The sequence below is a fragment of the Taeniopygia guttata genome, chromosome 19 (genome assembly GCF_048771995.1).
Source record: "Taeniopygia guttata chromosome 19, bTaeGut7.mat, whole genome shotgun sequence".
Classification (NCBI taxonomy): Eukaryota; Metazoa; Chordata; class Aves; order Passeriformes; family Estrildidae; genus Taeniopygia; species Taeniopygia guttata.
The window spans coordinates 10,281,216-10,298,039 of NC_133044.1; the positions used below are offsets into that span (position 1 = coordinate 10,281,216).

General features: G+C 51.3%; 1 protein-coding gene across 11 annotated transcripts in view; it reads right to left on the bottom strand.

Moving 5' to 3' along the window:
- The window catches only part of TYW1B (tRNA-yW synthesizing protein 1 homolog B), a 94,192-nt gene that overhangs the window by 24,304 nt on the left and 53,064 nt on the right, over positions 1-16,824 (bottom strand). For all 11 annotated transcript variants that reach the window (XM_072916764.1, XM_072916762.1, XM_072916763.1 and 8 more), the window contains one exon: positions 14,762-14,897. In XM_072916764.1, the coding sequence (XP_072772865.1) occupies positions 14,762-14,897 (136 nt within the window). The remainder of the gene's footprint in view (positions 1-14,761; positions 14,898-16,824) is intronic.

Here is a 16,824-nt window from a genome sequence, read left to right on the forward strand (position 1 = left end):
GGTGGCACGGGGGGTGGGTGCAGCCCCAGCCCCGCAGGCTCAGCCCGTCCCTGCCCGGGTTATGCAAGCAGCCAGCGCTGAATACAAATAGCAAAGCGATTTTCACACTTGGAAATGACTTGTCACAGGGATGTGGATCGGGAAGAAAAGCCCCTGCAGCCAAATCTCTTCCCCACAGCCGATAAGGAACTGCTTCATGCAGAAACCTCAGCAGGGAGGGAAGATCCAAAACACAGCCCGAGGAAATCTCAGATCCCAACCAGATTCCAAAGCTTCCCAAAGCCCTGCAGCTCAGCCAGAGACAGAGCCCCTCTGAAAGGACAGGAGGTCACTCCTGCCTCTCCCAAATCCAGCTCTGCTGAGCTCCCTGGAGCTCTGCAGGTCACACAATCCTGGAATGATTTGGGTTGGGGGGGATTAAAGTGGGAGTTAAAGTGCATCTCATCCCATCCCTGCCATGGCAGGGACACCTCCCACTGTCCCAGGCTGCTCCAAGCCCTGTCCAGCCTGGCCTTGGGCACTGCCAGGGATCCAGGGGCAGCCCCAGCTGCTCTGGGCACCTGTGCCAGGGTCTGCCCACCCTCCCAGGGAACAATTCCTAATTCCCAGTATCCCATCCATCCCTGCCCTCTGGCAGTGGGAGCCATGCCCTGTGTCCTGTCCCTCCATCCCTTGTCCCCAGTCCCTCTCCAGCTCTCCTGGAGCCCCTTTAGGCCCTGGAAGGCTCTGAGCTCTCCCTGGATCCTTCTCCTCTGCAGGTGAGCACCCCCAGCTCTCCCAGCCTGGCTCCAGAGGTGTCCCAGACCTGGGAGAAGCTCCATGGCCTCCTCTGGACTCTTTGTAGGACCCATCACACTCCAGAGCACCAGCAGGGAAGGCTCAGTACCCTTAGAAGGATACAGATGAATCCCTTATTCTGGCAAGCAGGAGCCTCCCTCCCCACAGGGGCTCCTCTCTGCCCTGGGCCCATCCATCACCAGCAGTGACTGTCACCCCCTGTGACACTCACTGCAGGGCCAGGGAGGGCACAGCTGAGCACATTGCACAGAGCTGAACCCAGCACAGACGTTTTCAGCTTCCTTTCCTCAGACAAATGAGCATTAAAGCAAACCCCGAGCAGGCTCTGCTGCCTAGGAACCCACAAACCCACGGAGCACTGATGCCATCAATACCCAGGTGAGAGCGAGCACAGCCTTTGTCTCCAGCGCTAAAACGGTGCTCATTAGCATAGGCTAATTAACACATTAACTCTGCTGTGAGACACCAGCAAAGCTCAGAGCAGGGCTTTCAGTGCTCCAGAAGTCAGTGCTGAACCCAGGCTCCACCTGAGGCTCAGCTCCAGAGCCCTGGGCTTCACCCTGGGTTGTCCCCACGTCATCCCCAGGATGGGGACAAAGCCACCCTCACACTTTTGTTGGACCCTGCACAACATTTCACCTCCTTTTAAAGGACCTTCTTTGCTTCTTGTCTGGGTGTGGAGAAAAGCAAATCCAAATTATTGATACTCAGGTACTTGGGGATGTGGATTTTCCATGATTCTGGAGTTTCTGAAAGTTCAGACGCTGGAGATGGATCACTGGGCCCTGTGTTTTCCTGCCTGCAGTGACCCAAAAGTTACTGTAAACTCTGAGCTTAACTGGAATCGAGACAATTCTAATTTTGAGAGTCAGCCTGGAGTTTTCAGCCACACTGCACTTCCAAAAGTGAGTTTTTATTTGGATTTGGATAAACCAAGTTTATTACTGCATAAAACCAGCAGCAAATCATTTGTTGTTACATGGGTATAACAAAAATGTCAAATACGGTATTTAAAGTAGGGCCCAGAAATTACCCAAGATCTGTGTTTTCTAGTATGCCTAAGCACAAAAATATCTCCTTAGGTGCTTAACTTTTCTCATCTGAGATTTAAAACCTTTCCTCAAAGCAGATGGAGTCTGTAGCACCTCTGCCTCTGGCTGGAAGGTAGAAGGGGATGGTCTTTAAAGTCCTTCCAACACAACCCATTCCATGATTCTGTCATCTGAGCGCTAATGCCAAAGCAACTGGGATGTTTCTACAGAATAACCCCAAACTTAAACAAAACAAACATAAACCCAAACCAAAACACAAACCTGGCATTACTTTTCTATGCAAAAGCCATTCCTGCCCCTTGTGAGGGAATCAGGAAAAATACAATTACAAGGTGATGTCCACATGATGAGGACTGGTCCTGCATCTTGTCTGGAACCTGGAGCCCAAGGTAGTCCCTTTAAAGTAGTTTTTAATTCTTCCAGCTTTAATGTAAATGTGTAAGAACCAAAATTGTCTCTCTGAAGTATAATTATTGTGAAGAGCCAAGCCTAATCTCTATATGAAATTCCTTGTTCTTCCAAGGCCTTGAAGATAAGATGAAAACTGTTCTGAATAATAATGAGGAAAACAGCAAAGTTGGACTTTTGGTCTGCATCAGGCTTTTTATCACCCAACACAACTGCCCTGGTGTCCCCTCCAGCTCTGAAATCCTGCCTGGAAAGAACAAGAAAGTTCTGTAGTGAGAAGAACTCATCAGCATTAATTCCCAAGCTGGAATTTTACACCAGAAAAGCCCCTCAGCCTCTGCACAGCCCTGCTGATGTGTGAAGCACAGGAATGAGGGATCAGGACTGGAAACCAAGGAGAAGAAAACCACCAAATTTCATTCCTTCCACACTCACTCTTCCTGTACTTGCTTGTAATCTACTTTATTGCTTCATACTTCAGCAGAAATTAATCAGATTATTGAAAAATCTCTAGATATAAAACAAAGTACAGCAAAGGCTTTGTTTTGAGAGCTGAAAATGTTGTTCTTAAGTAAATCCAAACCATGACTGTTCTTCATTCATTTTCCATGGACTTGGTTTTAACACACTTGCCCTTGGAAATCTGCACCAACAACATTCCAGTGATCATTCCTTTCTTTTCCGTATTTCCAGTGCAGTTTCAAGGAATCATGTAAAATTTATACCCAGGGAAAAAGAAGCCCAATGCAAAGGGACTTAAAATAGAACAGCACGAAAAAAAACAGATCCTATCAAATCAGCAGCAAAACCCACTTCAAGCTTGCTGTTAACCAGGCTGAGCTGGTTCTTCTCCCAGGAAAGGGTGGATGTTTAACTCCACAGAGGCAGGAAAAGCATCAGCAGGAGCCTGGGTGTGCCACAAGCACAGCACAGCCGGGCAGAGAGTGGAACAAAAACCCCTTCCAGCAGCAGAAAAGTTCCAGTGAACTCCTGCCCCAGTCCCTGTGACTTTCACAAGACCCCAGCAGGGCCTGGCAGGGAATGCTGCTGTGAAAGCTCCCAGGACAGGTGGGATCAGGACCTTTTCCATCCCTGGGCTGGAGCAGCAGCTGCCGCAGCAGCAGGGACCTGCCAGGCACATCCCAGGGGACAGAGCCTTGTCCTGCCCCAGCTGCTGCTCTGCCTCATGACAGGAGCTCAGCCAGCCCTGACCTTGGCTCCAGCCCATCCCTCCCTTCCCCCAGAGCTGCTGGCTCTGGAGAACCCCCAGCTCCTTCCCTCTGACCACAGGGATGGCTCCTCCTCGGACGGGGGACACAGGATGGGGTCAGGGGGGAAAAGCCCTCCAAGGTCCAGTTCAGCAGCACTGAACTCACTGAACTTCCCCAGCACTGCCAAGGCCACCACTGACCTTGTCCCCAAGTGCCACATCCTCAGGGCTGCTCAATACATGCTCGTGTCTGGTCAAGTGTGGGAAAGAAGAGGCTTCAGAGGGGGAAGAGCTGAAGGAAAATCTGGGACTTGGCCCAGCCTCCTCTCCTTTCACATTCCCCAAAATGTCCCAGACACATCCTGATGCTCCATGACCTGGTCTCTCAGGCCTGGAGAGTCACCATGGCAAAGCTGTCACCTCATAGTGACAAACCTGTCACCTCAGGGCACAGTCAGACCCCAGCAGTGCACGGAAGGCAGGAGAAACACATTATAAAAGAATAAACTACAGGGGAGCTCCAAAGAAGGGGCTGGGAATGGAACAGAGCTGGGGAGGGGCTGTGAGCCCCAGGAGCAGCTGAGGCAGCTGGAAAGGGGCTCAGCCTGGAGAAAAGGAGGCTCAGGGGGGACCTTGTGGCTCTGCACAGCTCCTGACAGGAGGGGACAGCCGGGGGGTCGGGCTCTGCTCCAGGGAACAGGGACAGGAGGAGAGGGAACGGCCTCAGGCTGGGCCAGGGGAAGATCAGGGTGGATTTTGGGGAAATTTCTTTATTGAATGGGAGGTCAGGCCCTGGCACAGCTGCCAGGGAGGTGGTGGAGTGCCCATCCCGGGGGATGTGGGCACAGGGTCAGTGGTGGGAATGGCTGCACTCAGGACCCTGGAGGCTTTTCCAACCTCAGTGTGGCAGGAGGAATTTGGCCTCTAACAACAACACATCAGCATCTTAACACAGACCGGGGGAAGCTGGGAAAGAGCCTGAGAGTGGCATTTGCTTGGGCAAAAAGCCAATGAGGGAGAAGAGCAGCTCAAAAAGAGCAGCTCAAACCCAGCCCCATTCAGGCAAAGGCTGGGGCTGAAGCAGGAGCTGAACATTCCCAAAGCCACTCCAGCTCCAGGGCTGGAGCCCAGGCTGCCCCCCAGCACTGCCAGCTGCCCAGGAGTTTTCAGCCATCCCACTTATTTATACACCCAAAGACCTGGCTGCTTCCTCACAGATCTCTGTAGCTGGAAATCTCAGGCAGGAAAACAACTTCCCATTAAGATTTCCCAGGGGCCTGAAGGAATATTCAAAATCACTGTTTTGCTCAGCCATAGGGCATACAGGGAAGGAGAAAAAACTATTTTAAGTAACTCTGTAATACTGAAGGGTTGAGGGAGTAACTGCAGGATCCGCCTGGAGGAGGGAAAGTTTTGGGGTGATCCATTTGTGGCCTCCCATCACCTGAAGGATTCCACACCTCCCATCACCTGAAGGATTCCACACCTCCCATCACCTGAAGGATTCCACAGGAAGGATGGTGAGGGACTTGGCACAAGGGCCTGGAGTGCCAGGACAGGGGGAATGGCTTCCCACTGCCAGAGGGCAGGGTGAGATGGGATATTGGGAAGGGACTGTTCCTGTGAGGCTGGCACAGACAGGAGCTCAGCCACAGCCTGGGAAGGGGTGACTGTATTTATGGGAATAGTGACACTCGTTATCCTGGGAAACAACAGACCAGCAATGCAACTTCCAGTGATGAAAGCAGAGATTAAGCTGCCATAAAAACATAATTACCTTGTTAAAAAACACTCTTGCAGGCTGTGAAGCAAATGATTTATATTTTTCTTCTGGGTTTTGTCCAAATGATTTAAAAATAGATCTGAAAGCCCCACCAGGGTTGCTGAAAATCCTGCCCAGTTCACTTCACAAAGAGCAGTGTAAACAAGGATCTGACATAAATTTCTCGTATTGATTAAGCAATCCTTGCAAACTCAGTGCTCTTGTAAAGCCTTAATTCAAGAGTTGGGCTCTAAAAGAAGAACAATTATGGGTTTTAAACATTTTAAGTGCCCATTCTGGTAAATAGGTGAGCTTGAGCTGGGGCTGAGAGAACTCCTGCAGGTGCTGGAGCTGAGTGGGGGAATGATAAAAATCCCAGCAAAGAATTTACTCAAGTCCTGGTGTCTGGGGATTCCCAGTGCAAGGTGTGCTCCACCTGAGGAGGGGATACCTGGAAGTCCAACACCTCACATTACAACACTCCTTTAGAGACCCGGTGTCCATGAAATGCCTCCAGATCCTGCTGCTTCCACAGCGAGCTGGACTCTGAGAGCCCAGAGGGAGATCAGAGTCCCCAGGATTGTTAAGCAAATTCCAACTCTGAGCTGGAAGGACATAAAAGCAATGATGCAAACACACACACACTTGTACAGCTCTGTAAACAGTTGTTTTCTACTACATGTATTTATTATGGATCATCAACTCTCCAGTGTCAGGGCTCATCACCCCCAAACACTCCAGACCGGCTGGGTTTAGCACTAAGCACTTTCAGAGATCATTTGCACTGCATCTCATTTGGTTCTTGCACCAAACAGATTTTGTCCCCCTTGTCCCATCACTCTCTGCCTGTGTAAAAGTCCCTCTCCCTCCTTTTCAAAACCCTCTTTAGGCTCTGGAAGGGACTCTAAAGTCTCTCTGGAGCCTGACCTTCTCCAAGTGAACACCCCCAGCTCTCCCAGCCTGGCTCCTGCCCCTGGAGCATCTCCATGGCCTGCCCTGGACCCACAGTTCACATCTTCCCTGGTGAATTCTATGAATTACCACATTATAACCAGAATTATATGAATTTCTGGGAATTCAATGAAAGATGCCCTGGCTGCTTTGCAGCTTCAGAGGGGACTCCGAATCCTTGAGTGGCATTCACATTCTCTGGACAGAGAGACATAATTCTGTCTCTCAGGAGAAACACAGAGAGAAGAGAAAACAATCTTTATCTCTGCTCCTTTGTTTTCCCCATGTGGAATTTGGTATGGAGATTATTTACCTGAAGTGATTGCTGGATTGGATTCTGGTGAAGGTTGTTTGGGTTCAATGACCAATTGGATCCAGCTGTGGCTCAGGGTCTCAGCAGGAAGTCACAAGTTTGTCAGTTAGTTGACAGATAGGTAAGTAAGAAGTAAGTATGTAGAATAGTATAGTATCTCTTTAAATAGTATATTACTGTAATATAGTATAGTTTTAATAAAGAAGATCTTTCAGCCTTCTGATCTAGAGCCAGACATCATCATTTCTTCCCTGAGTTGGGGTTTGCCCGCATTTTTTTACTACATCCTTGTGCTGCAGTTCCTGCATTTCTGCCACTGCCAAATCCAACAGCAGCTTCATCCAAGGAGAACACACAGGACTTGGCTCCCAACTGCACAACCTGCAAGTCAACAGCCTCCAGAGGGGTCACTGGAGCAGCCAAGGAAACCATGGATGGGCCACGTGGTCTGGGAGGTCACAGCCAGCTCTTAGAGCCACCAGCACCCAGCTCCCACCCCCAGCTCCCCATGGCCTGGGGAGGGGGGCCAGGAACATCCCCACGGCACAAGGGAAGCAGCACTCCTTGGCATGAGCCTGTTCATTGCCCAAAGTCACCCTGACCAAGGCAGTTTGGGGTCTCTGACCCACAGGAGCTGAGCTGGGAGCTGAGGGAGCTGATCAGCCAGCAAGCACTGAAGGCACAGCCATTCCCTGAGCTGCAGGATCCTGCCCTGAAGGTCCCAACAAACTACACCAGGTCCAGTCCCCTTGGAGCCAAGCACCTGGGTCTCACCCCGGGGCAGGAGAACCTCCCCAGGGCCACCGAGAGGGCACGTGGCACTGAACAGCCCTGGGCACCCTGTCCATGTGTCCAAGTGTCTGTGTGCCCATGTCCGTGTGTCTTTGTGTCCATGTGTCTGTGTGTGTCCCTGTGCCTACATGTCCCTGTGTGTCCCTGTGTCTGTGTGTGTCCCTGTGTCCACGTGTATCTGTGTGTCCAAGTGTCTGTGTCCCTGTGTCTGTGTGTCTGTGTGCCCATGCATCTGTGTCCCTGTGTCCATGTGTGTCCATGTGTGTCCCTGTGTGTTCATATGTTCATGTGTCTGTGTGTCCCTGTGTCCGCGTGTGTCCCCATGTGTCTCTGTGCCCACGTGGCCCCGTGTGTCCCATGTGTCCCCGTGTGTCCCATGTGTCTCACGTGTCCCACGTGTCTGTGTGTCAGTGCAAGCCTGGCTCCAGCACTCCAGCCTTGCCCCACAAGCACCCCTGCACTCAGCCCAACACAAGAACCCTTCAGGAACGGATTCCTCCCCCTCCAAAGCAACGTCCTGCTGATTCTGCCTTTCCCAAACCCAGGAGGGTGTTCCTACCATCACCACATTCCCAGAAATCCCTTTCCTAGCTTGCAGTGTTTCTGTCTGTTAGGCACTCCCCATTGCAGATGAGCAAACACATCGCTCCTGCAGATGTTTTGTCAGCTTGTCTTTCCTGAAATGCCAAATGCATTGATGCATTTGGATCCAGAGGAATGAATTCAATGAACCCAACCAATGCCTCTCACCTGACTCCTCGTGTGAGAGCTGCTGTGATGGCTCAGGGAGGAGAGAAATCCACAGTTAATGCATTTAGCAACTGCAGTGTGGTGCACTGCCCTGCACAGGCCCGACCTGAGCCATTCAGCCCTGTCAGCTCAGCTTTATGGGCTGAAATGAAACCTTGGCTGGCAGCAAAGTGAAGTCCCAAGTTTCCCTTGTTGCCACAAGGAGAATTTTAGGGCTGTTCTTTCCTTCTGGAGAGTTCCCATAAAAACACACACGGGCTCAGCCTCCTCAGGAGGCCACTCCATGAAAACTGCTCCAGTTCACAACCAGAGAACAAAAATGTGCCCAAATGTCCCCAAGGCCACAGTGGCTGCTGGGGGAGCTGGGAGTTCCCAGAGCCAAGTCCAGGGAAGGGAATAGCCCTTGGCTGGTGGTTGGGTAATAAATAACCTGGAAAGGGAACAGAGACTGGTTTGAACCAAGCCCCCTAAAAGCCAAGGCTGGCATCTCTCAGGCAGCTTCTAGAAGAGCTCCAGGCAAAGGAGAGATGCTCTTGAACAAAGGGTAAAAATTGCAAATGCTCCCTACATTTCTGCAGCAGAAAAGCTGGGCAAGCTGGAGAGTGTCTGTGCCTGAGGAGGGAAGGGATGAGTGCAGCTGGATGGGGAGCAGGAGGAGGAGGAGGGCCCTGTTACTGCCACTTCCCAAGGCCATGGGAGGGGGCAGGGGTGCCCTGTCCCAACCCTGAGGTGGCACTGGGCACCCTCTGCCAGGCAGGAATGAGAGGAGGGGCTTCACCTGGGATGATGGATGGGGAGAACAAGGATTCACCCACTGCCTGTGCCTGCTCCCTTCCCCCAGCCTCACTCCCTGCCTCCCCAACACACACAGGACAGCAGCTGGAATAACACATCCCTTTGACTGGAGCTGTGCTATGAACATCTCCCCCCTTCCTTCCTTCCCTGCAAGCAAACCAGGAGGGACTGGCACAGCCAGAGAAACGAAATTTCGCTCCCTCAGCAGCCAAGCATCTTGCTGAAGCCTGGTTTGGACTGCTGTGAGGACTGAAAGGACAGGATGGATTTCACAAGCAATAACTCCATATTAACATCATACCTGTGTCACACTCCTCAGGCTGCATTGCCCAAGGCTTTCACCACAAGTCTCATTAGCAATCCTATTAAAACAAGAACACAGCTGGTGGGAGCATTTACTGTGCAGACGAGTCAAATTCTTCTAAATTTATAGTGGCAAAATTGATTACTGATTCTAACATCTGTTGCAGATTTTACATTTAAATTCTCCTTAAAAAGTCCCTCTGCTCAGAAACATCAGACATGGCTCCCCTCCCCCAGGAACTACATAAATCATCTCCCTGCAAATCGAATCTGTCTTTTCATAAAAACAATTGTTCCTGTCATTCATTACAAAATAATCAGCACTAAAACCTGCTGAGGATATAACTCAATGTATTTATGCTGTTTGTAATCACACAAAGACAAGGGTAACTTGGGAGACAGGATAATGTTGGGAAAAACAAAAAGAGTCAAGTAAATAGCAGTAAATGCAAGGCTGGGAATGTTTAAATATCAAACTGGTCTCTTCAACACCCAGGAATGCAACAAGAGCTACCTGTGAACAGTGTGAAAATGCAGACCTGGAGACAGCAGTGGGAGATGGTTTTGAATTTCATGCCTTCCCCTGCATAAACCATTCCCAGCACCTGCCAGCAAGGAACATCCAGCCACCAAACCCAGGCACTGCCTGTGTGTGATATCCTAGCACAGGCAGAGGGAACCATTTCCCTTCTTGATCTTTTTCTAATAAAGGAAAAACCCAGGTGTCTGCTCCACCTCTCCCAGCGAGCTCTGACCCTGGTTCTCCAGGAAATCCTAATCCCCTTGAAGCAGAAAGAGCTTGAGGGCAAGGTTAGATCCCAGATCTGCAGCAGTGCTGTGTGTGATGTCCAAAGGCACAGCCTGAGCTCCTTGCAGTGCCAGTGAGCTGCTTCCTTTGCTTTGTGACCCTCCTGGAAGGACAAGGCTCTGCCCCATCGTCAGTTCCCGCAGTGCCACACCATCCCATTAACCTGCAGGGCTCATTCCTGCTCTGTGCATGGCCCCAGGCTGTCTGAGAGAACACTGGCACCTGGCCCCTGCAGGTCCCAGCAGCTCAGCAAGTCCTGCCAGGCCAGCCCATGCGCGGGACAGGATTCATCATGAGGAACTCAAGGGGTACAGACACAGGAGGTGACACCACACCAGGGCTGGAAGATGTTCCTCAGAGCACAAGTGACAGCAGGGACCTTCAGCCTAGAGCCCAGCAAGCCCACGGACACCCATGGACCAGCAACCACTATTCAAGACCTATTCCAGGTCAGGAGGAGCATTCCCAGCAGGTCAGGGGGAGATCCCAGCCCTGGGGGCAGCTCTGGGGGGCTGTGTCCAGCCCTGGATCCTCAGGGACAGCAGCTCCTGGAGCGGGGCCAGCTCCGGCTGTGAGGATGAGGAGGGCCTGGAGCATCTCTGTGCCCAGGAAAGGCTGAGGGAGCCGGGGCTGCTCAGGCTGGAGAGGAGCCCCAGCTGAGAGGGGCCCTCAGGCCGGGCTGTCCCTGTGTGCAGGGAGGGCAGAGCAGGGCCCAGGCTCTGCTCCGGGGCCCAGCAGCGGCACCAGAGCCACGGGCAGGGCCTGAGCCCAGGAGCTGCCCCTGCCCAGGAGGCACAACTTCTGCCCTGGGCAGTGCCAGCCCTGAACAGGCTGCCCAGGGAGGGGCTGGAGTCTCCCTCAGCGGGGATCCTGCAGAGCCTCTGCACACAGTGCTGTGCCCTGGGCTCGGCCATGGCCCTGCCTCAGCAGGGAGGTGGAGTGGGCTGCATCCCCATTACAGTTCTCAGCAGGGGATTCCCATTTGTCCCAGCCAATGCCCCTACTGCTTGGGAAAACACTCAGTTTATGGACAACAACCAAGACAAATTCCCAAAGTTCCTCAGCCTGCAGAACTGGATCCAGTCACCCTGAGGGAAACAGAGTCCAAACCAAAAACCAGAGGATCCCAAATCTGACTGGGGGGGTGATGAGAGCTCACAGACAATGGGTTGTTTTCTTGCTCAGCAGATCTGGTTAAAGGCATTTTGGAAAAAAAGCATCAACTTGGTACTAAAACCTCCAGGGATGGGAAATCTCCCCCTTCCCTCCCGAGCTGGACCCTCATCATTGGTTTGCAATTCATTCCTCATTGCACAGGGATTAGGAAGCAGAAATGGCTGGAAGAAACATCTTTTAGCAGAGATTTCTCATCCTGATGATGAGACAAGGATTCACATCCTCAGTGCCTGCTCCAAGAACTTGTCTATCAAGACAAGTCATCTCTCAATCACTCTTACAAACTCAAGGCTGTCAGAGGGTGAGGCTCCAAAACTCAAATGTGGTGTTTGGGAAGGGCACAGCCCAAATTGCACCTGCTCATGTCTTTCCTTTCTCTCTCCATTTAATTTCAGGGGCAGAGGACTCAGGACAAGAAACAAAGGAGCCTTTGGGAGTCCACCTGCTGTTTAACATAAGCTCGTCTCTCAAAAAGTACTTCTCAGCACAGAAAATTTAACACAGAGATCATTTCAATGACAGCAGCTCTAGAAAGGATCAAACTTGCTCCAAGTAGCAGTGGACAAAGGGGGGGTGGTGGTTCATGTTGTTTGCTGCAGAGAGAAATAGCACAAAAGGTTTATATCTTTTCTTCCTGGGCTTCCTTTGAAAATGGATGTAGCAACTAATCCCTGACATGTTGGATGAGGCTTGTCAGATCATTCTGGAACAATTTGTTATTAAATTCACCCTTTTACTGAAGCTCAAGAACTTTGTGGAGAAGTTCAATTAAAAGCATGAAATCCATTATCAGCACAACTGTGCCAAGGCCAGGCTGGATGGGGCCTGGAGCAGCCTGGGCTGGAGGAAGAGGTTAAAATGAGGTGAGTTTAAGGTCCCTTCCAACCCAAACCATTCCAGGATTCTGAAGTTCTATAACCACCTCACTGGGGCAAGAAGCCCATCTTTCCCTAGGCCCTCCCATGTCTAACAAGACCTGGGCTTTGGCTGGAGGAAAGAGAACAGCCAACACAAGCATCTTCTCTCCTTTCTCACTTAAAACCATGTCTTTCCCTCTTCCTTTCTCCCACTTCTCAGTCTGGATTACCAAACCAGAGGATTATTTTGCCACCACCCACCCCTGCAGCCTCAGGCAGGGAGCAGGGAGAGAGCAGGACCAGCACCTCCCAAACCCCACACGGGTGATCACAGCAGATACACCTCGTATAAAACTCCCTTTGCCCACTTTTATTTTTCAGTGTGCTCAGCTCAAAGCTGCCCATGACTGCTCAGCAGTGACTCAGATGAGCTGCAGTGCCAGCTCCTCTCCACCTTGGAATGACTAAATCAGCCTGGAAGGGTTGTCAGGCACTGGGAAAAACTGGGATTTGTATTTGTTTCCAGATAAATTAACATCACCTTCCCAACACAGTGCAGCAGCATTCCACACCCAGCCTGGAGAAGGGTCTGCATTCCCCAGGAATTTGCAGGTGCTTTAGCTGCCACCACCTCCCAGGTTCACAGTCCCACAGAACAGCTCCTGCCAGCTCTGGGCAAGGCAGCTGGGAGGGGAACACAGAGCTGCTGCTGCCCAGGAGCACCTGGAGGTTTTGGGCACCAGAATCCTGTGTTTGATCAGTGCAGGGATTGTCTCCTGTGCTGGCACTGCTGAGGCACCTCCAACCCAGAGTCAGTTTTGTGCCCCCCCAACAAGACAGACCCTGAGGGGCTGGGGTGTGTCCAGGGCAGGGAACAGAGCTGGGAAGGGGCTGAAGGAGCCCCAGGAGCAGCTGAGGCAGCTGGAAAGGGGCTCAGCCTGGAGAAAAGGAGGCTCAGGGGGACCTTGTGGCTCTGCACAGCTCCTGACAGGAGGGGACAGCCGGGGGGGTGGGCTCTGCTCCAGGGAACAGGGGACAAAGAGAAATGGCCTCAGGCTGTGCCAGGGGAGATTTAGGCTGGATATTAGGAAAAATTCTCCGTGGAAAGGGTGGTCAGGCCTTGGCAGGGGCTGCCCAGGGAGGGTTGGAGTCCCCACTCCTGGAGGTGCTCAAGGAAGGGCTGGACGTGGCACTCAGTGCTCTGGGCACAGTTTGGACTGGATGGGCTGGGACAGCTTTTCCAACCTCCCTGATTTTGGGATTAAGAGAAAACCACCAAACAGCAGCTTCCCCGAGAGTTCCTGCTGCCCCCACGTGTGATGCTGCCTCGTGCAGCTGAGCAGGGCTGGCAGAGCAGGGTTTCAACTGGAACAACCATTAATTGGCTCTCGTGTTATCAGTGTTTCAAGGACCCTTCAAAGTGCAGTTGCTTGGAGGAGAAAATGCACCTGCTACTGGAGCTACTTTTCTCCTCTCCTCTTCACCTTGACCAGGGTATTTTTAGCTGTATGGACAGACTTGCCAATACTTTCACCTTCAGTTGTTTGCAAGGAAACTTCTCCCAGTAATGAACACTCAGGGTCAAGAGAGGCAGCAGGAAAGAAACCATGGGCAAAAGCAACTTCCCAAAAGGTTTTTTCAGTATTTTGTGCCTTCAGTATTTTAGCTCTACTTCTTCCCACAGAGTTCCCTGCTCACAGAGAATTTAGTTTCCACTTCATTTCAATGCCCTCAGTGTTTGGCCTGAGGTTTTGCACAGGAGAACTGCACCATCACACACAAAGCACCTGACCATGCTGCCCATGTGCCTTTGCAGCAGAAAGTGCCACTCAATTCCTCTGAGTGCCACAGATCCACTAATCTAAGTTCATTTGGCAGAGAATGGTCCAAACACTGTCATCTAAGAAGGCTGGAAAGCTCATTATTCCTACAAAACCTCATTATTCAAAAGCAACAGTCTCTCTTGGCTGTTCATCCCAGCAGGTAACATGTCAACAGCTGCCAGATCAGAAAACACAGCCCTGGCTTCCACCAGAGCCCAGGAGCAGGAACAAGAGAGGCAGACATGGTTGTGAGGCACTGTTCTTATCCACTCATTGCTGCTGGGCCCAGGAGTGCTTCATTAATTACTCCACAGCTCACCTGTCCCACAGAGCCTGAGCTGACACCACCCAGGGCCCCAGGCCACTGCTCAGCTGAGTCCACACACACAGGGCAAAGCCCCCCTGCTGCTGTGCTCAGAACCCATGGGCTGGCTCTGCCTTCCAGAAACAAAGCAGATTTCTCAGGAGCAGGAAGGTGACAGAGCTACTCAACTCCAGCACACACATTTTACTGTCCCTCATATGCTGCCATTTCAAGGGAGCCCCTGAGAACCAGAGCAAAGGAACACAGGGGATTTACAACTCTTCCCTGTATTTCCAGCTTTCCTTCAGCAGCCTGTTTTTAGTGTAACTCCTTTGTTAAGAAATCTATTATTTGATAATCTCTTCATCCCTCACAGCACTTGTTATTCACAGCATTTACTGACCCATTTGACACACACATTCTGCTCTGGAAACCCACTCAAACCTGCTGCACTTCACACACCTGAACACTCCAACCATGGAAATATACTCCCAACACACCCAGAACCCACTCCATGGCCCATCTGAAAGCCTCTCAAGTCTTCTAGTTCTGCAGAAAATAGAAGCAGGTAAGGTGAGAAGGAAGAAAAAGAGGTGGTGAGTCAGCAAAGTGTAGAAGGAAGGAAAAAGTCATTTAAAAGTCCATTCTTAAGTGGGTACCTTTTCAGCTAAGGCCTTTAAGCTGTCTAGAAACCTCTGCCAGAAGTCCTTGAAGAGGGGTCTGTCAATCCTCCTCAGGCTCTCCTTGGTGCTGGCATCCACACTGACGTAGAGCTGGGTCACAGGCTCCAGCCTCCTGCAAAGGGAAAAGGGAATTGCTGCCTTCACAAATCTGCAGCTTGAGTTTGTGCTCTCCTGCAAAAGCAGGAAGAGGAACTGGACAGTATTTCCAGGGAAAGTTCATCTTTGCCAAGTGACACCATCAGCAGCAAGGTGTCATAACCTCAGCAAACACACAGCCCTTGGCTGACAGTGTCACTTCCTCCCTGCACCAGGGCAGATTTCACTCCAGTGGAGCTGTAACACATTGGGAAAGGTTTCCCAAAGGAAAGGGTTCAGGTGAGCCACTGAGAGGTTCTGCAATGCACAAAGCTGTGCCCTTTCTCCAAAATCTATTTGGCCCATGGGGAAATAATCCCATTCAACAGAAATGGACAGCAGGAGGAATTTCTCCATGGAAAAGGTGCTCAGGCACTGGCAGGGGCTGGCCAGGGAGGTTTGGAGTGCCCATCCCTGGAGGTGTCAGAGGAAGGGCTGAATGTGGCACTCATTGCTCTGGGCTGGGGACAAGGTAGGGATGGGGCACAGATGGAACTCAATGATCTTGGAGGGATTTTCCAGCCTGAGGGATCCTGTGACCCTGAATTTAGCCTTAATTCAGCCAGTTCCTACTGGTGGACATGCTGAACTCCCCTGACCTGCAGCAGGATCATCAGTGACATTTTTGAAGGGATATCAAAGCTGTTTAGAAAATAAATCCACACACAAATCACAGCCGTGTTCTCCTTCCACTGCCAAGGCTCTCATTCCACAGAAGTCCAGGAGCAGAGCCTTTCTGGTCACAAGTGCTGGTCCCAGCACCTGGGAGCCCAACACAGGGAACTCCTGCAGGGACTAAACCTCCTTTGCTGTGGGAAGAGCCTGGGGAGAGGCTGATCCCTGCCACCATGACACCAAGACATGGAGGACAAAAAGAAGGAGAAGAAGGTCAGGACATGCCCAAATCCCTCCATCTTGACCCCCTGAATCCTAGTGTACAAAACCACAAAATTCTACATTTTCACCCTGCGTTAACTCCACTACCACACTACTCAAACCCTTGTGGCTTGTAATTTCTCATACAGAGCTGGCAGTTTTTTCCACGGGCTAAAATGGAAGCCGCAGGTGTTTTTGACTTCATGCCAGGGTCTGGAGCCAGCCAGGGCAGCCAGAGGCATGTGCTGGGCTCTGACAATCCCCTCCATAAATGCCAAGGGAATAAAGGAGAAGCAGCAACACCGCAGTCCATCAGCAAAAGGATCAAAGGGATTAAGAACAACCTAGAAAGGAGCTCCCTCAGAATCCCAGGACACTGAGGCTGGAAAAGCCCTTCAATGTCACCAAGCCCAGCCTGTGCCCGATGCCCACTTGCCACCAGCCCAAGGCACTGAGTGCCACCTCCAGGCCTTCCTGGGGCAGCTCCAGGGATGGGCACACACCTCAGGCTGGAGACAGAGCCTTTCCACTGATAGGAGTGACCAAGGCAGTGAGTGTAACACACCCACCCCTCGTGGCACCTCCCAGCCCGGGGGCTGCAGCATCAACAGGCACATCCCAGTGTACCACAGAGCTCCCTGCATTTGGGGGCAGCATTTTGGGAGTGTTTTGTGTGAAGTCTGTAATGAGCAGGCACCAGTCCCAGCTTCATTTGGTTCTCTAGAGAAGATGAGGAGAAATCAAAAGCTATTGTTCAGCTGCCAAACAGTGCCACCTAAAAATACACTGTCACCCAAAGGTGACAGGGACAAGAACTGGCCAGAGGGAGACTGACCAGAGCTCTTTGTGTCCAGAAAAATCCACTTAATGTGGACACCCAACCAACCATTAGAACCCATTCTCTGTGTGTGTATTTAGACAGCAAAATGAAATAACCCAGAACAAACTGAACATTTCAGGTTAAAATCTGAAGTTTTGTAAACAAGTTTGTCTGGACTGGCAACCCAAGCCAAAGACTCCAAAATGAC